The sequence below is a fragment of the Solea solea genome, chromosome 19 (genome assembly GCF_958295425.1).
Source record: "Solea solea chromosome 19, fSolSol10.1, whole genome shotgun sequence".
Classification (NCBI taxonomy): Eukaryota; Metazoa; Chordata; class Actinopteri; order Pleuronectiformes; family Soleidae; genus Solea; species Solea solea.
Window position 1 is genome coordinate 13,186,755 of NC_081152.1, and position 27,502 is coordinate 13,214,256.

Genomic DNA, 27,502 nt, shown 5'->3' on the forward strand with positions numbered 1-27,502 from the left:
CAAAGCAGGTCAGCAAATACATTTACCAGTGTTTTTTTTTTGTCATGGCAGTGATTTATACAAACTGCAAAATTCAGTATGTTTTTAACGAACACAAACAAACAAACAAACAAACTTGTTATTATTATTCGGAAAGACTTCGACTGAGACTTTATTATTGTCATTCAAACTGTACACCAACAGTGCGCGACAGAAACAGGAAAGGAGTCTTCCTTAAAGTGCAAATGAGTAAACATTTCATTTCTATGATCAAAGGTAGTCATTTACTCTGCATATCCAGAGCAGCCTCTTGCACACAGACACACACTCTAACTATACTCTCACACACACACACCAACATACAGTATGTACACACACACAAACACCCTGTCCATTAACATTTCTGTCAACTCAAATAAACCAATTTTCCCTGAATAAAACCGTGGAGAATTAAACATCTGTACGCAAGATCTTGCAGAGATGCCTCCACATGTTTCCCCCTAGAATGAATCTTTATTTTATTGGCATATGTTTTGTCATATTAATAAATAAATACAATGGGCTCCAAATGCCTGAGAACATTTTTCCAAGTGCATGGATGAGTTGTATGAGACCTCTGGGGCCCTAATATATGAGCATGTGTTGCGTCTGAGGGCTTCTGACATTGCACAACATTGAACAGTCATGTCCACTTACAATAATAAAAAATAAAAATAAAAACATACATATACTTATACAAATCCATCCACTCGGGGTGCACGAGATTAAGTAAATGCCAAATAAAAGAACAAAGCAAATGGGAAAGAAGAAATAAAGGAGGCAGGAAAGCCACAGTGGCGACAAGAAGAAGAAGAACGCGGCAAAAACATGACACCTACATATAAGTTAAAAATAAATGTATTCATGCCAGATTGAAGATTTACGATGGCGTATTAAGGCCAAACTGAAGAGAGAGAAATAAAAACATTTCGAGAATAAAGTAATATTCTAGTATTTCACAGTCATAATATTATAAGAATAAAGTCATAATTTTACGAGAATAAAGTTGTAATCTAATAAGAATAAAGTCATAATATTATGAGAATTAAGTCGTAATATCATGAGATTCTTTTCTATCATTATCTAGTGTATTATTATTCAATAGCAGCAGCACACAGATGTTAACAGCGATAGCCTGCAGTCGACCACGACCAGCCATTTCCTCCTCCAGTCCACAAGAGAGACGCTTTTCTCCAAGTCTCTGTGATTCTTTCTTCCAAACAGACACAAGAAACACAAACACAACACAACACAACAGAAACAATCTTTTTCAAGTCCTGATGATAAAAATAATATGAAGTATTTCTTTATTTGTGAAGCCCCATTCAAAATGTAACTTTACGACTTTATTCTCCAAAGATTAACAATCTTCAATCTGGCCCTAATACTAATATGTCGTAGAAGATAAATATGCAGACTGTAGAAGGAGAAGAAAAAAGTGCTGCTTGTAATGTTCAGTGTGTGCCATTAAAACCAGATTGGGCATCTTTTCTCGCTCATGGTCTGATTCCTAAATAGAATCATTCATGAACCACCAGAGGACACATTTTTTAAATCTGGGACTCGTCCTATTTGCCGGAGGTAAAAACCCCCAGATCTCCTATTTACCATCTGTGACTGAAATGGTCTATAAGTAGACCTGATCGAGGCAATGACCGGTTCATCAGCAGCTGAAACAGGACTTGACTTGAAATGAAAATGTGTTCATCGTGCTTAACTTCCCTCATTTCACTCCTGAATACATGCTGCATCCCGACAGAAAATGACAGTGCAGTTGTAAAAACGCTATGTACACGTGTGAAAGTGTCCATTTACTAGCTGGTCTCAGGCGTTGCCGCACATCTAAGCAAGAACATCAGCTGAAATTGATTTGTTAAGTGGAATATTTCTTGCAACTTCGTTGCTTTGATTTACTCAGACATTTTCACAGAAAACAGGGCAGTGGGTGAGAAGTTGTTACAGATGGGAGACTCGATAGAAAAAGCATTTGAAGACTGAGTTAATAACACTCCCCTCCTGTTCTTGACTGCTACTGCTGCGGTGCCTTTTTGCAAGGCACTTAACCCCCCGGCTGCTCCGGTGGAAGCATTAAGGTGTGACAGCACAAAACTTCAGGAACACAGAACAATGAAAAACTGCTCAGCTCAGTCCAACTTCGCCAGGATAAATAAAGGAGAAATCAATCAGTCTGTACAAACAATGGCCTCTGTCTGTCTGCATCACACTGCTTTATTTCAGCCGTCAGAGCATCCATATAGGGAAACACAACACAGTTACTTATTTTAAAGTTATTTTCAGGAGTGTGCGTCACTGGAAGCATCTTCTGCCACACAGACCACTGTGAACACAGGAGGCTACAGTCAGGGTGAGCTGATACACGGGAATATAAGGAGCTGCCAGTCTAAAAAAAACAGAAGAGGTATCTCTGGGCGATCACCTCCCACAGAGGTGCAGTGGCACACTTTTTGACACATCTTCTTCTCTGAAGCCCCAGGCCTGAAGCTCCAGCCTGTCCACCTCCTCCTCTCTATCGTCTTCTTCCACATCCCCCTCCTCATACAGACTGGGCTCCTCCACAGAGGTCTCCATGTTCGGGATGTAGCGACTGAATGCCGGCACCTCGCTGTACTCATAAATCGTGGGCAGGCTGCTGCGTAAGCCGAAGCGCCGCCGCAGGGCTACGAGCAGCGGCTGTGGCACGGTGAAGATGTCCACGTTGTTGCCCAGGTCGATCCAGGCCAGGCTGGGGAACTTCTTCGGGTCTTTGACTGTGTCCGTCAGGTCCTTCAAGACGGCCACCGTCAGGCGGTTGCCGTTGACGGCGAGTATGGCGAGTTTGGGCAGGCAGCTGAGGTGAGGCAGCAGCAGCCGGAAGTTCTCGTCCCGGAGCTCAGTGAAGCTCAGGTCCAAGGTGGACACCGCGTCGCTGCTGCTCTGGAGGTATAAGGCCACGCGGTGGACGTCTCGGCCTGACAGTGGGATGCCAGATAGGTTGACCACGTCTCCTGACAGTTTCCTCTTCAGTGTGGTCTTCAGACTGTGACAAAAGAGCACAGAACAGAATAAAGTTAGATGGAGAGACAGTTTTTTATTTCAAACACATGTGCAACATTTCAATGACAACACGTTTAATGTATTTTGTCACATGTTTGAAAAGGAGTAGGCAGAAGTATAAACTTGTACAGTATGTACCTACCCCCATTCCTATTACACACAACTCTAAAAATGTATACACTACTTTATCCCATCACCAAATATTTACATATTTACAGTATGCTTAAAGTTCTCAGTACAGCACAAGAATACTTCTGGCTTTAAACCCGAACGTTTCGTCCTGGATTAATCCACGGTTCTTCATCCTTATAGTCATTTAAAATTTGTATTTTGTATATTATTATATTATATATTAGATGTAAATTATTTCTTGCTTTGAATATTATATGTACTGTTTTAAACTGAATCAGATCCGGAGATTTTAGAGCTAATATTTTTAGGAAGAGTTCACTTGTGTGGTCTCTATAGCCTGTGTTATTTATAAATCGCCCTTATTGCCCTTTTCTGCATTATATACATATATATATATATATATATATATATATATATATATATATATATATAGCTTTTGTATGTGTTTCTTATGTACTTCTTTGAATCTCAGTACAAGACTAATTGAAATACAATATGTTAAACAACATTTACTTGATGCTTTTTGAATAGTTACCAAACTTATAATAAGTAATAACAAATGAGTAACAATATTTATTGTATTCAACTTGTTGTATTGTCTTGTTTTTTTGTTTTTGTTTTTTCTTTTTAAAAAAAATCCAAACTCAGGGGATGTTAACAAAATGCCACAGAGGTTATTGATTGAGAAGGTTGTATAATGAGGTTCCACATTGTCCCGCAGGGAAATTGCTAAGCATGCAACATTAGACTGGAGAGAGAGTGCGGCGATCAATAATGCAGAGAGTTTGCTTTTCAATGAGTTCCTCAAGCAACAAATTCTGTGTCCTGGTCTAAATGTCATTGACTGAATGGCACCAGTGGATTTCAGGTTCATGGGTCACTCCTTCACGGCAGAGCTGTGGGTGCAGAACAATAACAAATAAATATAACCCTTAGAACACAGAGCATTTTGGCTGCTTTTTTCCATGACTATGCTGAAACATACAGTACAGAGGGTTTAAGAATGTGCAATATAGAGTGTCCAGCTCAACCTAGGCAATCTGATGAAAAAACGCCCACACCCGAGCAACAAGTACTCAAAATGTTTACGATTGGGTGTTCGTCACAGTTCAAAGTTCACTTGGCTCATTTTTTTGAACAAAAAGAAAAAAAAAACAGTCTATTTTTGTGACTTCTGTACAGTTATTGCTGCTTTACATCACTACTAAAAATGCGATATAAGATGAATCATAACTTTGACTCAACAGCACGTAAAGCCTGAATATGTAACCTACAAACACCCCCCCCCCCCAAAGCCAGAGCAAACAAGCCAAACGTAAACATGTTTGCTGTCCTGTCTGAGGCAGTTAGTAACAAGTGTGTCATGTTAACTTTATCAAAACCATTTTTTTTGCATGTAAAAATGTTTGTAATTCTGAAAATTACTAAATGAAAGTAAATCTACTTCCTTTAAACAAAAGGTGTTAGTTTAGGTAATACTCTATGTATTATCTTTTTTTGCTCAGTGTCAAATTGGGGAGAATTGTCTGTAGCAGACTGCACAAAGAGTGATAAAAGCAAGTGATCATATTTCAGTGCAAACGAATGTGAGCTGAATCCATCTTGAGAACCACTATACCACTACCACAGATTGTCGGGTCGGATCACTGTATTCTTCAGTGAGCACCGGGAAAATGGAACAAAAAAATGTTCTCTTTGCACCACGGTGTAGTCAAATATTCATAGGAGATATAAGGCAGCTGCACAACAGACTTGATGGCACTGAAGCGTGAAGAGAGGCTGCTGCAGTGACTTTTAAACCCCTCTGTTTTTACTGGCATTGAGGCAAAGACATCTGTCAAACAAATGAAGATACCAGAGAAACCCGGACAACAATCGGACTAACAGGAAAAAATATTCAGCGCAACCGACTTAAAGTTTATCCTCTCTTTGTTTTAGTCTGTTTGCATTTGCTCGTTCCCGTTTCCTGCAGACAAATGTGAGGATTAGTGGCATCTCTCTCTGTGCTCTCTGGTCTGTCTGTCTGTCTGTCTGTCTGTCGGTCTGGGAGACGGTGCTCTTCACATCCGTCTCCCTCTCTGCTCGGATCACAGAAAGAGAAAGATATGCAGCTCACCTGCATTGTGATTCAAATACTATTGATTGCAGGAGAAGGCTATAATTCATCTCTCCCTCCTTCATACCCTTACTCTTGCTTTTTTTCCCCTCCTTTTTTCTTATCATTTCACTGTCTCTGTTGTTAAATTTGATCGACTGAATTCACTCATAACTTCCTTACTTTTCCTTTTTTTAACGTCTTAAACTCACACCTACAGGTTGAGGGACAGTTTTTCCCCCCTGGGTCTGTCGAAGAGCAAACAACCAACCTTTGATCACCTGAACACCTGCAGGGTGTAATAATTCATGACAAGTGCAATAATAATGTATTATTTAGTTGAATTATTCATGATTTATCTTCTATGAATTATTTGTTTTGTTAGTCATATTGTATTCCATAGGTGGCAGACCTGTGAAGTGTGAAGTGACAGGGTTTATGTCATGTTCGTCTCTTTCTGTTTCTTTTTATATACAATGACCAGCATTGCACAACATTATCTCGTCGCATTATAAATAATGACAAATATCTTTTTCTAGAAGCCTGAAATGTTATGGGATTAACCCTTTAACACCTAGGCATTACTGTAGTTTTGCATTTTTTGGCCCGTTTTTGCAACATCGAGACTCGAAAAACTTTATTGTAAATATGTTTCACACTGTTCAAAATTCTGTTGTTCGTGTACAACCGCAGTGTATTTCCATTTTTTGTTTTTCTTCATTTTAAATTGTTGACACACTATTTTGACATGTAGTAAATGGTAAATAACTGCCAGATATTGAAAGTTATCCTGGGAAATGGTCAAAATCACGTCCTCGGAGGACATTTTTCTGGCACTTTCATGATCAAAATAAGCAGACAGGATCACCGCACACTCAGACAATTGTGTGCAAAATAAAATATCAACATCAGTTTTCATGTTGCAAAAACGTCTATTCCAGTCACCGTAAAAAGAAATATAAATATTTTAATAAAAAAATAAAATAAAAACATACTTCAGTGTTCATTTGGTTTGTTAAATTAAATAATATCTATGTCTATATTTTCTATTTACGGTGACTGGAATAGACGTTTCACTTCTCATCCAAGAGGATTGGTATTTATCCTCGGAGGCTAAAACCCCGTCTAGAGAGTCGTTAAGTTCACCTCACTGAGACCCGTCAACTGACCTGCATGACTGAGAACCTTCACAGACATGATTAAGGGCATTAAAAAAAAAACAGTATTGAGAAACACAACCCAAAGCCTATTCAATTGAAAATGTGTATGAACAGAGAATCTTCATATTTCTTAGCTAAAACAAGTAAATTATTTGACAGCATTTATTGAATCAAAGCTTAAAATGTAATTGTATATAAATAGGATCAATAAATAACAAAGTAAAGTACAGATACAGTGTTTTACTGTACCACTGTGCAGCTTGTGCATCTTACTGTAATGAAACTAATCATCAGCACTGAGCTTTTGTTCCCCTTGGACTTATTTATTGGAGGGTTTTCCTGCTTCTGCTGGAGCCTTCCTCCCTGAGCGCTTATGTTTGTGTAGGAAGAGCGACTTCCATTGAGACACAGGGTCGGTCCTGTAGCTGAGTGGGTGGTGCAGGGGGGGAGGGGGGAGTGGCATCTAATGTGCTTTTAATGAGATTGAGTAAAGGCGACTTCAGACTTCCTTCCAAATCTGCTGCCTCCCGGCTCCGTGGGCACAGCTCCACCCACTGGCTGTGCGGCTGGCGTGGGCCCAAGCACACAGCTCGCTTTTCTAAAAAAAAAAAAAACCCACAGTGTAAACTGCCGTCTGCCGCCGCCACCATCATGAAATGATAACAATGACAAAACGTCTAATCTCGCGTCCCTCTGATGTGGCTGCCATGCTCGTGGGCAGTGCATGCGCATCCTCTCAGACACAAACAGCTTCAAAGGATCGCCATCGAGCATAAACACGAGGTGATAAAACAAGAGTGTCCCCCACGCTACGACCACGGGCTGTATACGGAGCTCATTTAAAGACAAACAGCTGAGGCAAATCCATCTATTGACATCCTCAGGAGCAACTGATACAACAGTGCAGGGATCTAATAAGAGCCGACTCTCATGTGTCAAACTATTGGCTGTTTAAATGTGGGTTCAGGCCGACTGTCTAATTGCTTTTCATAGGCCGTCTTTCCTCGGGGATGTTGTTAACTTTTACACACCGAACAACGCTCCTCGCTGTTCTATCGTTATTCAAACCCCGTGTGGAAGGAAATAAAACATTTGGGCTTTTTGATGTTCACACGCTGCACTTAGAGAAAAAAAGGCCAGAACAAACCAGAAGAAGCGTGTGTGTGTGTGTGTGTGTGTGTGTGTGTGTGTTTTAACAAAGCATTGATGAATTTTGACAGATTTGCTGCTGGAGAATTGGTTTTGAGGGAGTTAATGAGAAACCCACAGCGTCTTGATCTTGAAACAGGGATTTGCTCAGATGAGGCTCAGATGTCCAGCGACAACTGTAATAACTCAGCGCGGCATCATGGGATTTCTGTTTTGTTTTCGGTGCATCCATGTGTTTTTATTGTGCAAGCAAACAGAATGGATTTGACATGATGATGATGATGATGACCATTTGTTCATTTGCAACAATTTATGTGAGCAAGTTCAAACGTTTTCTGTGCAAATCCTAAACTTTTGTTTGTGAATTCTTCCTGAGACTGACCAGCGATGATGAGGAAGTCCTGTCCATGAGATGCAAGACGGTTTGCAGGCAAAATGTGGGGATTTGCAAAAAAAAAGACCTTCTGAATTTGCAAACAAAACCTTTGATTTTGCAAAAATGAATTGTTGCAAATGATCAAAAGGTCATCATAGTTTTGTTTGCATGCAAATAAAAGATGTAAAATGATAGTTTTGAAGATTGATTGATAGAAATCTACAGATGTCACCTGCAACCCGGCACCTACTGAATCATACCAGCTGTCAATCACACAGGTGTTGATTTAGAACAGCCTCTTTGCTGTGGAGGCGCCCCCTACTGGTCAGACAATATATATATTCTTACTTCCTAGCTGGCCTTCCTAGGAGACGATGTCCACTTGTACCGTCTGTGTACCGTCTGTGGTTAAGGTGTTGATTTTGGAGAATGTCAGTCTTAAGCTGAATGTTTCTATGTTGACAGGTGTTCCTATTATTTTGCCCGTTATTAAAGTCAATGAATGTAAGAGCTGAGCAACAGATGCACGTCCAAAGCAACAGCACCACAAACAACATCCTCCAAAACGATCACAGATAACTGACCCCTGGGTGAATAGCAACAACCGACTGTACTGTATTTACACTCTTATTTAACAGAAATGATGGTGTTTTTCCATCTTTTTATTCTTCAATAACATAAAGGCTTCTTCTTTAAAGGTCACGGCAGATCCTCTGATCTGAGCAAACACTCATTTTCCAGAGCCACTCATTGTCAGGTTAGTATCCAGTCAGTCTAGTTGTAACAAAGGGCAAGTGCTCATTATCAGCTTCTCCACACTTCAACACTTCAACACTCTGCCCGTCAATTTCTGCACAAAGGCAACCGAAACAGTAGGGAACCAGAAGGACATGACATGGCAAAGTGGAAAAATGTCCAAGCCTCTCCGATCATTCTCCTGGATAAATGTAGAGTGACATTTTTACAAGGGCTTTTCTTTTACACTTCAATATGCGGCTGCCAGTGTGATAGTTTCATTTTTCATTTTCATTTATTTAACCACAGGGAAACATCTGTCAGTAAGATACAGTTGTGATTAGGTAAATTCATTTCTCTCCATTTAGATGACTTCACTTACTGGGTTCACTCTCTCACCTGTTTGTCTTATCTGACTTTTTTGGACTAACTAGACAAAGTATTTTTTGCTTCATGCCGACTATACTTGGTGTCCTGCATTGTAGTCATCACAACGATGTTACACCGCTGAGATAACAAACCTCTGTTTCAAGAGAAAGCTGGTCAAGACATGTAAAACATCATGTTGCAGATGTAAAATACAATAACAGTCCAGGTTATCAGTTTCATGTGGAAGCGTATTGCATTCACCTAAAATCATTTTTTAAAAGGCTTTGTTTTTATGAGATTTTTTTTCGGGGTCTGTTTTTATGAGATTTTTTTTCCGGGGTCTGTTTTAATGAGATTTTTTTCTGGGGGGTGGGGATCAGTTTTTCTGAGTAAATGAGATAGTGGAGAAGCTCCAGTTTGATACCCACTGAAAGGAACATCTTTAGTTTTCAATTCCTCATCCAGCACGGGTAATTTAGCAAACTGCAAACCTATAGTAGAAGGTATACATTAACATGTCACGTGGAACTATTTAAAAAAAAAAAGATTTTAGGTGAATGCAATATGAGAATTGTAATGTGCCCACTCCCACAGACTCACACATGTTCCCCTTCATTTCCTCTCATGAATCAGTACATCAAGAGACATGAGAGCCTGTTAAAGGTTATAGTATGTTCATTTACTGCGGGATTTAATAACAAAAGGTGTGTTGAAAAGAACTGTCTGGCTTGGTCTTTGCTTCTGACAGTTATTAGAGAAGATTGATCCTATGAAGGCTGAAAGCAGAGAATGTTTCTAATACTCATTAATCTGCTGATTAATCTCTATTATAAAAACAACATGTCAAAGAGAAAAATGGCCGACAAGTAAATCTCTTCTAATAAGAACACACAGTGACTCCAAACTATAAATCATCTATAAATGATCTGGTTTAATGTTAAATATGAAGCTACAATGAAAATGAAGACACAGTAAACTCTCTTGTCACTCTCTTGGTTAAAAGTCCTGCGGCTCATGTGTTAAATACTGCGGTGTAAGATATTATCTCAGCTAAGAAGAGAATCTCTTGTGTCACACATTCAAATGCAGAGAGAGACGCTCGACTCATTTCAGCGGAAAGAAATAAAAGCACTTGAGAAACATTAGATGTGGATGCCGCTTCACAGACTCGTGGGATCGGCCGGATCAATGTCTGCTTCATCAACGCTTTAGTCTTGACTTGTTTATTCTTTCCGATCGATTCGAGCTGTTTTGCCTCCGGGCATTTGTATAATAAATGTGCACTCGTCTGGCTCAGCCGTGGGAGGCTCCACGAGGGTCTTAATGTACAAACCCGTGTTTGAAAAGTGAGCTGGTAAAGGACAGCTTCTTTGTCTCGGTGCCAGTGACTGCCGGCTGCAGAGCGATGTGACTCTCACCACTTAGGTCATTTTTAATAAGAGTCCTTTACAGTCACTCTGAGCAAAAACCTTGGTGAAATGACATTTTCTGTCTCACTAAAGGCAAATGTTCTGGGAAAACATGAAAGTGGTGATTGCACGTTCTATCCAGTGTGCTCCAGTTTAATAGGGATAATGGCCCATATTCTGGGGAAGGGAAGAAAAGCCAGAGAGCTCATTTGGATTAACTTTTAGTGAAACGTTCACTGAATGGGGGTGATTAAGGCTTCTGCCATTGTATGTCGTCCGTGGATCAGCTCCGGTCTGTGCAGTGTTATGACATCTCAGATCACTCACTTGTGTGATCGTGCTAACTTTGAATTTGAAGCCTGGGGAGAAGTTGCAACGCCGATGTCAACACAGAGCAAACTGAAAGCAGAGATAGGATCCAGCACCCTTGAAATTAGACACAAATCGATAAAAACAGGAGCAAAATCTTAAACTCGTTTAAATGACTCCCTTCTTTTGCACAAAGGAAAAGGGGCAGTTTAATCCACTCCACTACCCTGAGTTAACACCAAAAATAACAACATGGAGGTGACGTGGATTACACCTAATGAGATGTGACTGCCGACCACAGATCAAAGCATTCTCCCGCCGTTGTGCCAACGATTATGAAACTGCTCGGTGCACAATGTACCATAATGCCAGTGTGCAGCGTGGAAAATGCAAAATGTACTCCACCGCCGAGCTATAAATTCACCACATGATTTGATTTGAGGCGACAAACTGGAAGCCGAGGAGGAAAGAAACACTGCGACAGAACACGTCGAAAAACAGTTTGCGTTACATAACTGCGTATCATGGAGGAGTGTGCTCTCCTGTGTCTGCTGTATTATGTCAAGGCACGGTTATGAAACCGGCAGCCGAATGCACGGCTCCCAACACTAACTGGGGGGCTTAATAGTATGTGTATGTGTGTGTATTTATAATCCCTTAAAGACTCATCACCCACAGATCCTCATGAATCCTTGTTTATTTTATTCTCAAGCAGCAGCAGCAGCAGCAGCAGCAGCAGCAGATTTACACTTAAGTCCAATCTAATCAATGAAAGGTTAAGAGGGGTTAAAATGGAAGTCTAGAAATGCTGTCATTAAAATCAGCGTGCCTAATTAAAACAAACCCAAAAAACTGTTAAATTAAGTGTGTGCCGATCAACACAGTTTCTTTTTTTTTATCATAATTAATGTCTTTATTGCCCCTAAGAGTGGAGAAATTAATACTGAGCATCTCTCTTCCCCACATCCTCCAGCATCTGAGTCTGCACCACGAGAAGCCCTCAATTATTCATGGATGAGGACGGTGGCAAGATCTTTAAGTCCCTATTAAAAGTGGAGGTCAAACAGAAAGTAGATGGAGTGCGGCGTGCAGTCAAGTGGACCACTTCTATTCCAAATAGAGATGTGAGTACAGAAGACAAACTCTTAAGAAACCTTAAATATATAGTTTTGTAGAATCGTTTGCCTACGCCTTAGGGGTTGACCTTTGAGGCAGTGCAGAGGTCGGACATGCTGAGTCAGCGCCTGTTCAGAAATAAGACATATGCATCATTATGACGGCAGACGGCAACACAGTGTGAAAAGGCATTCATTTCATTTGAGCTCAGGTTGAAGAATGACTAAGGACATGAAAAGTTTCAGAAGTGGATTCTGCTGTTCCGAAAAAAAACCCAAAACAGTTCCTTCAGTGTTATGGTGGGATAAACGTTGCTGCACTGCAGCTTTAAAAAAACATTGATAAAGAGGGAAGACATGCATTTTAAAGTGGAGAGAGTCACGTTGTAGGTCACTGTGGCCTGAACATCAAGTTGGAGAAGTGGCTATTTTAGTCTCATTTCAGTGTCAGCACCTGGGAGTTGAATCTGAACAGCCACTGGGAACAGCTGGATATGCCACATGACTGAGTTGTTGAAGAGGAATTCAAATATATCATGGCCAGAGAGCCAGGTGACAGGTTTTGGTAGCTGGAGGAAGAGGAGGAGGAGAGGAAGAGCAGATCCTCTAGAAAGTTGGGACCTGTTAGTGGATTTGTGACTGAGTCCCTGAGCTACGGTTGAATCCGAGCATTTGAGCAGCTTCATCATGAGTGCTTGTTGAATGGTCAAATTGCTTCCGGCATAGAATAATGGCTTGAAAAGTGAAGCCAAGTAAGTAGAATGGAAGAAGGAGTTAGTCATCAGGGGGTGAATGGAAGTCTGGATGGGAAACTATCCAACTTCTTAATCGATTTATAACATCAGTAAACATTCTTTCCTGAGGACTTAATGGTCTCAAACTAGTTTCAGCACTTCTTCTTCAATAGAACCTGATGACAATGTTGTAAATTACATTCCCATTTAGAGGAAAACAGACGATAAAACACGACACATTATACACAGTATAAGTGGACACCAGTGTGATTAACAGCAATAGGTGCGTGGCTGCAGATCTTGGTCAGAGATCAGAGCGTCAGCATCTGGTTTTTAAATCACCGCCCAGTTTAATCATTCGAATTCATCAAACAAGAACAACAGTACAAATGGCCCCCAGATGAGACTGTCTGAAAAAGTTGCTTGTGTGAGGTTGTGTGACATGGTCAGTGCCGAGAGCAGAGTAAAAATCAATCAGCAAAATAAACAGTCAAGTCATGTCGAAGCCAGGAAAATCTACGGCAACGAAGTCTTTGTACAGCGCTGGTGTTCCCTCATTGCAACATTAAATACAACGTGTTAGCAGATGTTGTTACTGTTATTGAATTAGTTTCTTGTTTTCTGGACGTTTTCAAGTCGGTGTTTGTAAAAAAAACCCCAAAAAACAATTTTTCGAACTACGGCTGCACACGAAGATGCATAAAAGTAATGGAATCACTTTTGGAGCGACGGTCACAGTGGGGGCTGTGGGAGGAAACGTCTGAGAAGTGCAACGTCTGGGTCACATAGTCGTGACTCAGGCAGAATAGCAACGCACACCCACAGCCGGTGACACCTGCCCGAACAGCTGTCACCGCCACAACTCGCTTCACTCTCACCATCATAATTTGCATGAGTGAATATAGAGACATCGGTAAAGCCTAACAATACCTGAACAATGCTTTATAATGCAAAGAAAACAACTGGGCACAGATTCCTTTTTAGTAGCTTCTTTGTACATAAAATGATAACAAGGGGAATCAGTATTCCTCCCGCTGCTTGAACTAAACCACAGTGATTTCTTAAATATACTGACGTCTGTAATAGTAATGCTGTAATCATCAATTATTATCTCGCAGGAAAGACAAGCAATCAAGTCGAAATTGGAGTCTACCCTCGTACAAATCTGCCCGAGCTTGATGAATCAGAAATTCAATACCTTTCACAATCACATTAAAAACTCCTCTCTAGGGAATCAGGGATACTGAACTTCTCAGTCAAATTAAATTGCCTTGATAATAAAGTGAGTGCGACACACAGGCGTTGCATCTACCAATCAAATATATCTTATGAAACAAAATCAAACTGAGGTAGTGTTTGAGAGCAGGCTGGAGCAAATTTCTAGATTTGTCATAAAGACAACAGGTTTTCCATTATTGAATATTAACAGAATAAATTCTAAGCAGATTTGGACCCAAGCAGAAAAAAGGGGGAGGGGATACGAGACTTCTAATTGGCAACCGTGCAGTAATTTTCTCTCCCTCTGACAGAGCATTTCCCCAGAGCCGCAGCTCAAACTGCAGAACAGCGATGTGTGGCAACTGTTGAACAAAATGGATTCTCAGAAGATGGAGGGAGCAAAATCCCCCAGGAGAAGAGGAGTGGGAGAAAAAAATCGATGCGAGAAGGAATTTTTAAAATAAGAGAAATCAAGGGGGGTTAGAAGGAGAAAAAGAAGAAGAAGAAGAAGAAGAAAAACAGATATAGTATAAAGTCAAGAGAGGACGATGGATAAATGCAGAAAAGGATCCAGAACAATGTAACCGATGTCCTAAAGCCTCATTTGAAACACATCGCTTTCTGCAGGCTTGAACGCGAGAGAAGAGAAGAGAAAAGAGAGGGTCCCACAGCAACGGGCTGCTGTTTGAGGCCGTGAGAGAAGCAGAGCTGTGTTTGTATAATGAGCAAACTGGGAGAGTGTGTCTTATTGTTTTGTTGAGCGTTCTTTTGAAAACATTGCAACCAAGAGACTCGGTTGGGGAGGGAACTCAAGCTGTCAAAAGAATCTTTCAATCTGGGTTAATTGCTGAGGGAGAGGGAGCCTCGTAATTATCACGATCATCAACAACGTACCTGTTGCCTTATTGGAGTTTTGTTTAAATTGTTCACACGTCATTTTCACATTTCCATCCCTGTGTTGCTCCTTTATTTCCACAAATACTGAGTTTGTTGTCAGAGCAGGAGTTTAAGCTGCTTGCAGTTTTAAGTGTTAACATTAATGCTGAGAGAGAATGGCGTGAGGCTGTTTTTTGTCACGACAGTAACAGGTCTGGAAGTGTTTTGACTGCAGAGTGGGACGTGTGGAAAAAAACAAATTGCATCACTGACTAATTCTACATCAATTTGTCACCTCAGGAATTTTCCTAAACTAATTTTCTTTTCATCACATTTCATCAGTAAATATAATCTCATTAATGCCAGAAAACAACTTACTGCCAGTGTTGCGTTGACAATATAATTTTTTATTGCTCATCACAATAAAAACAGCACTTACATTAGGTTGGTTGTGGTGGATTTTTATGATGTGTATAATCATAATTGGGTAAGATCATTAATATTTCACAGGAGTGCAGTGAACATGCTGTCTGGCTCGCAACATACAGTCCTAGTGATTTATTTATATGTGCCACAGGGGGAGCCGGCATCTTTCAAGTCATTCCAGTACCTGAAGATTTATAACGATAGTATAAAATTCCTATTCTTCCACTTCAAACTATTTATCCTATCTGCAATGCCAAATGTTTTTTTTCATCACATCCTATACCTAATTCTAATTACTTATATCTTCTTAATCCTGCAAACGAACAACTACAACGAGGAAATGTGACAATTATGTCAAACTGGAATGCTATTATAGTGTTTTTATTTACAGTCTATACTTTATATACAAACAAAAATGGTTTCTATCACCAAGAGCTCACACAACTACCAGCTATTTGTCTACAGACTTAGCTCCGAGAGGCTCCAAGAGAAGCTGAGCTTCCCTGGAAGTGATGTTTTTGCCGCATTTGTCCAATCACTGTTGAGCTCACCGCAGTGAAAAAAAACCCTATTCGGTGTCGGCCCATTGAGAACAGTTGAAGCTGAGCTTCAAGTGGCGTTAATGCGGAGACTGCCAGGGGAATACAAAAATCACGTAAGACAATCCGTCATCAGTGATCTGAATTGATGTGAACGCGATGAGTAACACGTTGCGTTCTTGCGCCCGTTCTGTATTGAACTGTAAATACAACACGGTACATATTTGACCACATTTTAGAGGAAGCGGGGCCTCCCCTGTTGTCTGAGAGCAAACGCCGCTGAGACCTGCTTTTCTCTGACAATACTCAAGTTATTGGTTTTGTTCTTGTGTACAAGAAGCTGGTACACAGCATCTTTTAACATGGACACCACAGATGCAGCTTAGCAACCGCTCCCTTCATGAAGACATTTTTAGAGCTCTGGGATACACAAAAAAATGTCAACGATAAATCTTTTATACCAAGTGTCTTGCTTTTCAATGAGGAGCCAAAGACAACTTCCCACATTGTCGAAAATAATGTCTACCTTCACCTATTTTACTTCCGAAACCTAATATCATACTCTGTTGTTCCACTGCGCAAGACTAAGATTATCTCATTTTCTCTAATTAAAAAAAAAACTTTGCCAAGCACTAATCGCAGCAGAGGGGGTTGATTAGAGCTGTTAATCACATGATCCATTGGGTCCATAAGACTTTCCCAGTGTTATTACTGTGCATGAACATTCTTCCTCTTTTTCATTCTGTGCCACCGAAATTACACTCCAGAATGTCTGCATGTGATGGAAACTGTTAGCCTTCCACTGCAGCAGTAATAACCTCAGGTCAGCAGGATAGAGGCGTTCACACTCTGCAGTGTCACCACTCGTATGTTAAACCGAGGATCACGTTATCCTCTCGGGGTTGTTTTCTGCCTCGATGACACCAAGCATTTGAGAAGAAATTACGACATGTAGTCAAAGAAATATGTCTTCATCATGGGACGAAATCCAAGGAAGCATATGAGAGTGTTTCCCATGAAATAACCACTTAAACAGCACATCAGACCCATAAAACCTGATTACCATGTTATCTCAAGTGCAACTTTAAAACCCTGAAGGAAATTCTTCCCAGAAACAGGCAAATGACTTCGTCTGAGTCACACCAAGCTCTGCGGAGGATTATGAGAGGCTCTGATGCTCGTGGTGAGGATGCATATAACGTGATATCAGTTCACACAGTGTAGAGGATGCACTCACCAAGCCTGAGACTTTCTCCTGGGCACGCTGTGCCTCGTCCACTTGGAGTGAGGGGTCAGGTGGTACAGCAGCTGGCGGCAGATCTTGTTGGTGGACTTGAAGGAGTGAGTCTCCTGCAAAGCACAACAAACCTCTTATTAACCTCATGTGAGCCCAAGAAGTTCTCCGACCCCATCTGTTTTCATAAGCAAATCAAGTCGGTGTCATTCAAATCATTGCCAAACGAGTTCTCACAATGCTGATTCAGCGTATCAGCTCCATATCACTCTTTCTGTGTTTCCTGGTATGAAAACACAAAGAAGTGAATTCTACTCCTCAAAAAACATAAATACATAAACAATAACTGCATTTTTCCCCCATTAGAAATAATATCAAAATAACTGGCCCCAACTGTTCTCTTGCGGTACCAGAATAATGGAACGGTTCATTATGGGCGGAGCTAGACCCACGACTGTCAGCTGATTGGTTGACAGAAAAGCCTCACTCCTTTGCAATCTGTGTTTCTTTAACGCCCACAGTCCATTCTCATAAAAAAAGCTTGACGTCTAGTTGAGACAAACGGCTACAAAAAAACCCCTGTTCTTATCCGTTGTTTGTTGTCGGTGCACGGTACAACTTCACGCTACGTCTCTCAGTCAAAACGCAAGCCTGACCCAGGGCTTTACCGTTCTAAACTGTACCGTACCATGATGGAAACATGGCTACAGATACATAAACTCTCCCTCAGTCCGGTCTGGAAGTCCATTTTCAGATGAAGTACACAACATAACACAGTAATGTTACATCTTTTCTGTTCGAACACAACAAACATGAGGAGAATAAAATCACTGACAAGAAAGAAAACCACACACACTAAAAGTTACATATTGCAGTTGTAAACATACAATTATGGTTTTTAGGATAAAAATAGAAAATGATCTTCAAAATGGGGTACAAAGTAAATTGCGTCACATACGCTGAATGTACTGATGCTGACTTGGCAACAAAGTGTTTCTTTCATGCCGTTTGAAAACAGCTGCTTCAAACATTTTCCTCAAAAACGTTAATTTACTTTCACCCTCTGCCTCAGTCTGCCTCTGTGTCTCCACCTCCTTCTCTCTCTTCCTCCCCCGGTAAAGGCTTTAAACAGAATGGTTTGCGCTGAGCGCGCTAAATCTAATTAATGGTACAACACAACAACAAGAAGAGCGGCAATGTGGCGAGAGAGAGAGAGAGAGAGAGAGAGAGAGTGAGAAAGAGAGAGAGAGAGAGAAAAAAGACGCGGGCAATGTACCTTCTGGCGATTAGGCATCCCCACCGCCTCAAAACATGCCTCATACTTTTAAAATGTTCAGCGCTGCTGTTTCTGTCACTTGGATGACTGAGCACAATGTCACAGCAACACATAGTGACTCACGATGTGAAAGTATTGTCATGTGGAAGAATCACTGTAACTATAGAGTTACAGTGGTACACATGACTGTGTCTACAGACTTCGCTCCGAGAGACTCCAAGAGAAGCTGAGCTTCTCTGGAAGCGATTGTTTTTGCCGCATTTGTCCAATCACTGTTCAGCTCACCGCGGTGAAAAAAACCCTATTCTGTGTTGTCCCATAGAGAACAGTCGACAACAGCAACAACAAATAGCTAGTCGTTGTGTCATTCCTAATATAAACACAGCAATGTTAGGAATGCATCATCAGGTTTGTAAACGCAAAGGCAGTACAAGAACACATATGTTAAATTAGCTGTACCTGTGGGCGATATGACGGTATTAGATCGTGAAGGACGACAACGTCGTGTTGACAATCTGCCAGCTCAGAGAGGTCGCGGTGTCATCTGCAGGGCACGTGCTGTCCTATGTTTAGTTTCTTTTTTCCTTCAGCCAAATCACACAATTTCCATGCTCGCCCCATAAAGAAATGGCAATCAACCAATCATAATGAGCTATGGGCGGTGATGCCACGGCTGAAAATGAAAACAAAACGTGGGGGAGTTAGTCCCTCTACAAATAACTCCCCCGCCGTTATATGGAACTGGTTTGGCTTTTACCTCGATAAAGTCTTCATTGCTATTTACCTTTTTTTAAATTAAAATTAAATGAAGTTAAGCTTAGAGTTTGTACTTCAAGTCTTACATCCTTGTTAAATGTCCATTATACTTGGCACAAGTCGGCTAAATTGCAATTACATCTGTTCAGAAGTCATATTTCTTTGGCCTGAATGCTCAGGGAAAGTTGGTTGCAACTGTTGAGTAAACTTGCATAATAGTGTTACAAATCAATGTAAAAAAGTGAGATATGAGGAATCTTTTTGTGAGATTGGCGACCTTCCAGTGGAGGATAAAGTAGTAGATAATGAATCGATGGATACCCATGAGGTACAGTCCAGTGCCAAAATGGTAATATCTTTGGAATAGTGAGGTAGTTTTATGGCAATAATGTCTAAACAATAATGCAATTTCTAGCTTGGCAATGACAATGTTAATCTCAAATATTGTCAGTATGGTAGTAAGATAAGCATTACATTAATACCATGTTATTTCCAAAGTAATGTGACTGTTGTTGGCTCATAAGAATTACTATAGGCTGCCGTCAGTACCATAATAAATCAATAAATCCCTGTACATGAGAATGTTTTACATGTTTTAACACTGACATTTACTATATGTAACACACACATTTTCCATAACTACCACCATGCTAGTATTTTGTTATTACGATAGAAATGACATTACATCCTTATTTACAAAATGATGACAACACTGTTTACATAATTGTTACTGCACAGTAATATATAATTAGAATTGCTGTCCTTGAAAAGTCAATCTGATCTGAATCAGTCTCAGTGTGTGGGGGGAAGGGGGGGGGGGGGGAGTGGCCACAGCAGCTGCCAGGCCTTAAATCCAGAACACTGCCTCTCTACATCCTTGTCACGTCTGACATAGTATCCTGCCCCAGGTTGCCAGCCATTCAGGAGAATACTGCTGCCAACTCACAACTCACCATTCCCTTTCTTCCTTCTGGGCTTTCCTTGCCACAGTAAACGCAGATGAGATCAGTTTCTTACAGGTGATTATCAGCAGAGGCCAGTAAGTAAAAACTAGACCACGGCGACTTTATCTCAAAGAAGCCCATCCTCTCCAGACATTAGATAACTGTAATGGCCGCCGGGTCTGCGTTATACAGCTCCTCCGAGCTGCTTATTCAGCCCCACATACCCACGATTTTAAATGGAACTGGAATTATAACGTGTTTGATTTGTACGGCAAATTGCAAGCAGATGAGACGACTCCTGATCTGGATAAATCACAGTGTGTGTCTTCAATTTAATCAGCCATAAATCTGACCTTCATTTGCGTAATTACAGAATCGGTCTCAATGACAGAAAATCTGCATTTTGTGCAGCCTTGATATGAATAAACCATAAACATTAGGCATTCAGGAAAAACCCAGATACACAGACAGAATTGTTGTCCTTTTGATGCATTCTATTCTTTACTGTTTATGTAACAGTAACTTTACCCCGTTTATCCAATCCAGTCCAACTTTTTTTATAAAGCACTTTAAAAAAACAACAGCAGCTGAAACAAAGCGCTGTACAACAGAGATAAATAAGACAAATAAAATATAAAAAAATGACATCATAGGCCAATAACAAACAATAAAACAATAAAATACTGTAGTATAGCTATCATGTCTCTTACTTTAGACCATGTTGTCTGTGCTTGGAGAATAATTTACTTTATTTATATACAGTATGGTTTATAATGGATTTTCTTCATTTTTCAGTGTGAGACAGCTGTGACACAACTGAAGCACCAGCCTGTCCAGTGTGAGCCCAGGCTGGTGCGACCTCCAGCGCATGTTGACCTCAGCTTGATGACCACTGCTCACACCTTAACCACTAACCTTACACAGCAACAGGTCCTGGAGCACAGCCACTGCATATGTTTGCCTCTAGAGCACAGGGGCAGACCACAAGTGCTGCTGCAATCAAACCCTGACCCGCCACCCCCCTATGGCCATGCCATTTATCCCTGACCTCTCGGCCAAACATTAAAACATTTAAAAATGTGGACTTTACCAAATGCAATATGTGTGTGTGTGTGTGCCTCTGTAGCTAATTAGCGAAACAGTCCTTGGAAGACAAACTCAAACCTACAATCATTCACTAAGTAGAGAGAGTAGATGAGTGAAGAGAGTTGTGAAAGAGTGTTAACAGGCCGTTGTAGTTCCCTCGTACAGTCTCATCCTTAGATAATTCTCAAACACTGGACCTTTAATCTGTGATAAAGTGAATTACTATATGGAGTGTTGTAATGTAACAAAGTAACTGTGTTACTGTACTGAAGTACAAAATTCACGTATCTGTACTTTACTTTGTTATTCATATTCCTTCCCTTTTACTTCACTACAGTTCCTCTAACTATTTTTGTTACTCGTTACTACCAAATAAAATCAGAAAATTACTTTACAGTAAACTGCATATTATTTAAGACTTTTACTAAAGTAATATTATTAAAAAGTATCCCTTTTAGGTACTTTATACAAGACTGAATATATGACAAATCTGTGAGTAGTATGCAGGATCCCGTCGTAGTAAAAGGCCATATGAGCTTTGTTTAAAGCAAACTGACATCACAATAATAGCCCAACAATAAACATGGCGCTTGACAAGCTTGCCAAATAAGCATCAACATTATTAATTCCTTCAGTTTCAATAGGGTTCTACGCACACTTTGTGCTCGAACCCTAATGACCCTGCCTGATCTGTTCCATTGTAAACAAAGAGACAGGTTTTCATGACTCCTACCCTTTTTGGACATTGCAGGTCTCGGGCCAGACTGAGCAGCAGCTCGTGGGAAATGGGGTCGACCAGGTTGAGGAAAGCTGCATTCTTGTACAAGATGTCGTTGAGTGAAGACCCCTGGAGGCCCAAGTCCTGAGAGGGAGGGGACAAAATGAGAGTGATGTGATGAGTCATGTCTGGGCTTATAACTCAATGTTTAACTGGTATTGTTTTATTTATTTTTTTAAATATATTGCTCCCCTATCATCTTGACATCTTATCAGGCTGTGAACTGATAAGGTTTTGCCACAGTGTGTGTTTGTGTGTGTGAGATGACATAGTCTTAACCTGTCTTAAAATGTAATGGTTTAAATTATAAGGGCCTTACTATTTGAGCAGCACCCATAATGTGGCAGTCTGAAATCTCTCACATGCATGTGGTGAGGCCTCAACTGAAACTGGGAAAAGGTTGCCGCAGCAGATTACGTCGCAGCTGTTGCAGCCAATACGTTCCACCTGCTCCCGTCTGCTCTCCCATCGAAACTCCGTCCTCAAAACACACAGGAGAGAGAGCGAGAGCACGACAAAGGAACTTTCACTGACACCGAATACATGACATCTGAATCATCACGTCAATGAAACACACAGGCACTGCCAAATTGTATTCCAGACAACTTCATTCAGACTACAGCTTGAACAGATAAGGACAACATGAGAAACACTTGACTAACAACCTCAATTATATTAGATCGTGAGAAGATTAGATTATAAGGGAGCAGCAACAAAACAGCGGAGCGACGGCATGAAACAAAACAGATTAAACTAAAATATTCGGATAATTACATTTTTTAGGGCAAGGAGAAGGAAGTCAAATGCTTTCTTCTCGCTAACACATGGTGTACCTCCTGATGGATATCGTTTTACCCTTCGCATAACCACAAGAACCCCGTTGTTTACAGCAGTGAGTGCTTACTGCCACGTAAACCTGTACAAGCTGAAGAGTAAATACTATCAGCTCTATGGAAAATGAAAAGCCTTTCAAATAGCAGGCTGCAGGCTGCCGCTGTGTAAAACATGCTCTATAAGACACCCCAAACACTTCAGGGCTCAGTGGAAGCAACGGGGAAAACTCCCATCAGCATTTTCTCCTCCTCCAGCTTTTGACTTGATTTATCACAGTGGAGCTCTGTGGGATTCCCTGGTGCTGGGCTACCCTCCAGACCAGCCGCCCCGCAACACACCTCATTTACTGCAGACGATGGACACTGAGTGTGTCCAGAAATGGGAGGCGAGAGGGAAAATTGCTCTCCAGTAATGATGTGCCGTGTGTTAATCGTCTAGTGCAGCATCAGGTGTGACTGTTTTTGTGCAGCGCTGTGGCGAATTCGCAGATTGAAGCTGCAAAGAAAATCACAAGAGCGTTGAATGTTTTCCTTCTTCCCATCAACAGGACGCGTGTAAACATGCATGGACTTCAGATCTCGCTAGAAATGTCCTCGTGAAAGCTGCATATCTAATCTGATGACTGCCACATCAAAAGAAGAAGAAACCCCACCCCACCCCCCCGAATATAAAGTGTCGAGCTCGGAGATGCAGAACATCATCCCACACATGCGGTTCATTAGAATCCAATTAAATCTGCTGCACAGTGCGACAAACCCGGTCCCACAGTTTTCTGCCTCAGTGGAAGCAACATGTCACAACTGACAAATTAACTCCAGCTCTGTTTACCTATACTTTCTGTCTAGGGCTGAATAAATATCTCTCAATGGTTTGGATCACATAAAAAAATGGAAATCTGACGTTTCAGAGACACAAATGCTCAGCCGTGGGCAACGGTGCTTTGGGCAGGATCTGTGAGGAGCTTCTTACGTGACACATGACATATATGTCACTTTTGCTCACTTATCTATGATTGTAATATTGCTAATCCTTTATATATATATACATATATATCTATATATGTATATATAAACACACACACATATATATATATATAAATATATATATATACATAAAAATGTCAATAAAAATGTAAATAAAAATCAGCAAAAGCATTTTAGCTGAGTCATGTTTGGGATGTATGATGATTGTGAGAATGATGTCTTTGAAATGACTCGGCACAAATGTGTTGTTAACGGCTTCATACGTTTGTAAATAGTCTAAAATGACTGTATCGGACAAATATCGGTATCGGTATATGTACTGGAGTTTGTGATATCGGTATCGGACACAAACAAGTGGTATCATCCCATCCCTAATACACGTATATCACAATTTAACTTTACTCTGTCGCAAAAGACGAAGTTAGAATTCAAGTATATTTAAAGTTAGACAAAACAGAGGAATAACAGCCGAGTGTAGAAGTGATGGTTAATCAGCGTGCGTGCCGCAGCATAAACAGTATGACTATGTGCTGATTCTTTGTTTCCTAATGAATACCCAGAAGATCACAAACTAATCAACTTGACAGCTCGGAGACCGTCTGAGACAGAGATGCAACAAATTAGAATTTGCATAGGTTCTGAAGAATGTAAGATTCAGTTTTGTACCTCAAGATTGTGGATTTAGTTTAAGGAGATCTTTAAGGTGATTTTCTTCTTACTGTGTCAATTCTTTGCTCGCCTCTGTTTACTTTGTTGTGACACTTCCACTGGACTGCATTTAGTTGCATTTAGTTTCCTGCTGTGATGTAGATTTCCTGGAGGGTGGAGCCAGACTTTTTTTGGTTGTCTGGAAACACCTGCAGGGGCCCGGTGTCCAACTGTCCTTCGCGTGTCTTTCTCTTTCCCCTCAGCCCCAAAGGCAAAGACCATTGTTTGGTTTGGTTTTTGTATGCTCATCACCACTTTATTGTTTGTTTAGGAAAATAAATGCACTTTCAGGTTTTCTGTTAGTTCATGTCCCCTCCCCTAAAATGAACACTCTTCATTTGTCATTTTTGCAGAACTTTTGCATTTCTGTACTTGCTCTTCACGACTTTAATTTTCTTTCTGTTAGTACGTAGATAATATAGGCTCATCTATTTGTCATCTATTTTTTTTTTCAAAGGAAATATACTCCAGCATCCATCACCACAAGACGACTATCTCCAAATCAATCCATCCCTGAGAGGAAAAAGCTGGAAAACAACAACAGGAGCTCTTTTCTGCCAGGTATTTTTCTTTAAAAAAAAAAAAAAACAGTGGTAACACTCTGGCTTCAGCTCAGTGAGTGATGGCGAGAGTATTCCTGCTTCGTGAGCAGTTTTAATGCCGAGCTAAGGAGAAAAACCGCCTGTGCTCATGACCAACAAATCTATGCCATGATCTGTAAAAGAGCTTTTCCTAAAAAGATATGAACGACTGCTTTAACAGACAGGGAAAGACACTTGAGTCAAGCTATGCGTGAGTCATTATCCTCCATGCTTAACGGATATATTAACATGAAAGCTTTGAAGTTTTCAATTTTTAATATACACACGGCTGTAGAATTTATTCTGGGCAGGGAGTTTCCGTGACAGGTGACCCAGCTTTTACTCTCAATGCCTCAGAAGTCAGTGGGAAGCTCAGAGTGAGACCTCAACACCGTTTCTGTTTGGATAGATCTTCAGAAATCTGGGATTAGGGGAAGGTGTTATGTCACAAAGTAGGATAGATGGGACACAAAACTTGCTTTAGCAGTGGCTGGGAGCAACACGGACATAATGAAGTGATTTAAAAATATATCACAGGTTCTTTATATCTTTCTTTAAAAGCCACACACCTTTACACTGAAAGGCCAAAATTGTGTAGGCGACAAATTTAAAATTTTAAAGACTCGGTGTTCAGTGTTGTTTGGAGCTCACTAAATATTCCGGTCATGAACTGGCTGGCTCCAGGACATGACTCGATTTCAGACCATTGTCCAGTTGTCTGGCCAAATTCTGTGCAGGGTCTAAAATGTAGCCACACCAAGTCAAAATAAGACTTATTCTTATTCCTCAGGAATAATCAAGAGTCTCTGGCGTGTCCGACCTAACAGCAAGGTTTGCTTTCAAACATTTATGAAAAAAAGTAAAATATTAAACAAATTTGAACTCAAAAAAAGAAATCATTAATATAGTGACACCTGCGGGTTCACGTGCCTGCTACTGGTAGTTTACTAGATGACTCAATCACTAGAGTACATGTCATATTTCAGTGCACTTTAGACACATCCAATGGATAAACTGCTGCTGTATGATGAACATGTGGACAATAATTGACCATAATGGTATAGATGAAGCATTTGCAGGCTTAGATTAACTCAAAACCTGCTCAGTAACAGCACACACACTTCATTCTTGAATTACTTGAATATGACTAATGGCTACTGTTAATCTCATCACACTAATTGGCCTTTTTACACATTTGTGATTTGCAAATGACAAATAATTCTGCACCACAGAAATTTAAAAAAAACAAAAAACTTTTGTGCAAGTATATGGACACACAAACACAGCTTTCCTTCGTCAAGTATAACAACTGATAAATCAGAAATAATGTCAAGCCCTAACCTTCCTCAGCAGTTTTAGCACCTCAGCTGCTTGCTCCCTTTTTTGCTCCCGAAAAAGCCTCTGGATTTCCCGGATCCACGCCACGCGTCTGACATACGGGCTCTGGTTGCTTTTACGCAGCATCCCTGGTATCTTGTCGGACTTGAGCATCAAAGAGGTAAACAACACGTCTCTGCTCTCTGCTCCACTTGTCTCGCTGTCTGCGGGGACGTCATGTGTCTGGCGTCTCCTCTTGGACAGTTTGCTCTCAAAATCGAGACTTCTCTGTCTGGTCAACTTGGAGCCCATCACTCCTGAGAGGACGTGTCTGTGCAAGTGGTGGTGGTGGTGGTGGTGGTGAGAGGGATTTTACAACATTCATGCAGCCGAAACATCACACTGTGAACTTGCAGCGGGACGAGCAGGAATATGCATCTACCCTCAGTACAAGAGTGTTTCTTTTCTTTCTTTTTTTTTTTTCCTTTTTTTTTTCAGTTTCCAGGTAGGACTGTGATAACGGCAGCTTTACTAGAATAAAGCGACGTCCCCTCTTTGCACCAGCCTATGAACTCACTGGCTGCACGGGCGCTCCGGCATCCTCTGCCTCACTCAGAGCTGGTGTTTCCCTCAGCCAATCACATCCCTGCCCTGCTCAGCCTCACGAGGAGAGAGACACAGAGACAGACAGAGAGAGAGAGAGAGAGAGAGAGAGAAAGAGAGAAAGAAACAGAGAAAGAGAGCGAGAGAGAGAGAGAGAGAGCGAGAGAGAGAGAGAGAGAGAGAGAGAGAGAGTGAGTGAGTGCTCTTTTTTCTTGGCTGACCTCACATCATCACAGTATGGAAGCCCATTTCCGCCAGAAAAAAAGAGGGAAAACCTTGATAATAAAAATATCCTCACAGTAAATCGCAATTATGAGATAAAAAGTCGAAATCATGAGATAAAAAGTCATAATTATGAGACACAAGGTCGAAATTATGAGATACAAAAAGACATAAGAGATGTGGAAATGGTCTTCCATATCACATCCTGTATACACAATCAGTCACAGTTAGAGACCCGTGTTATTGTAGCACTGTTACTGTTAAAATTGATTCAGAGAACCCTTACAGTAACTTCATGTAAGAAACAAGGTAATTATTATTCAAAATGTCCCCAATACATATTTGTATAAAAGTTAATATCCTATAACTGATGTGGGATACAGTGGAAATGATTCTCTATTGTGAGTTAAATACTGTATATACAGCACTTAACACATGCATTACACAACCACCTGTTATAAAAAGG

At 40.7% G+C, this 27,502-nt stretch overlaps 1 protein-coding gene across 1 annotated transcript; it reads right to left on the reverse strand.

The window, feature by feature from the left end:
* lrrc75bb (leucine rich repeat containing 75Bb) lies at positions 1–26,648 on the reverse strand. The gene is made up of 4 exons (XM_058617674.1): positions 26,236–26,648; positions 21,744–21,872; positions 16,952–17,064; positions 1–3,055 (listed from the first exon to the last, which is right to left on the reverse strand). Exons 1-4 carry the CDS (start codon positions 26,521–26,523, stop codon positions 2,452–2,454), a joined length of 1,134 nt encoding a protein of 377 aa, XP_058473657.1. The 5' UTR covers positions 26,524–26,648; the 3' UTR covers positions 1–2,451.
* Between the last annotated feature and the right edge of the window lie 854 nt (positions 26,649–27,502).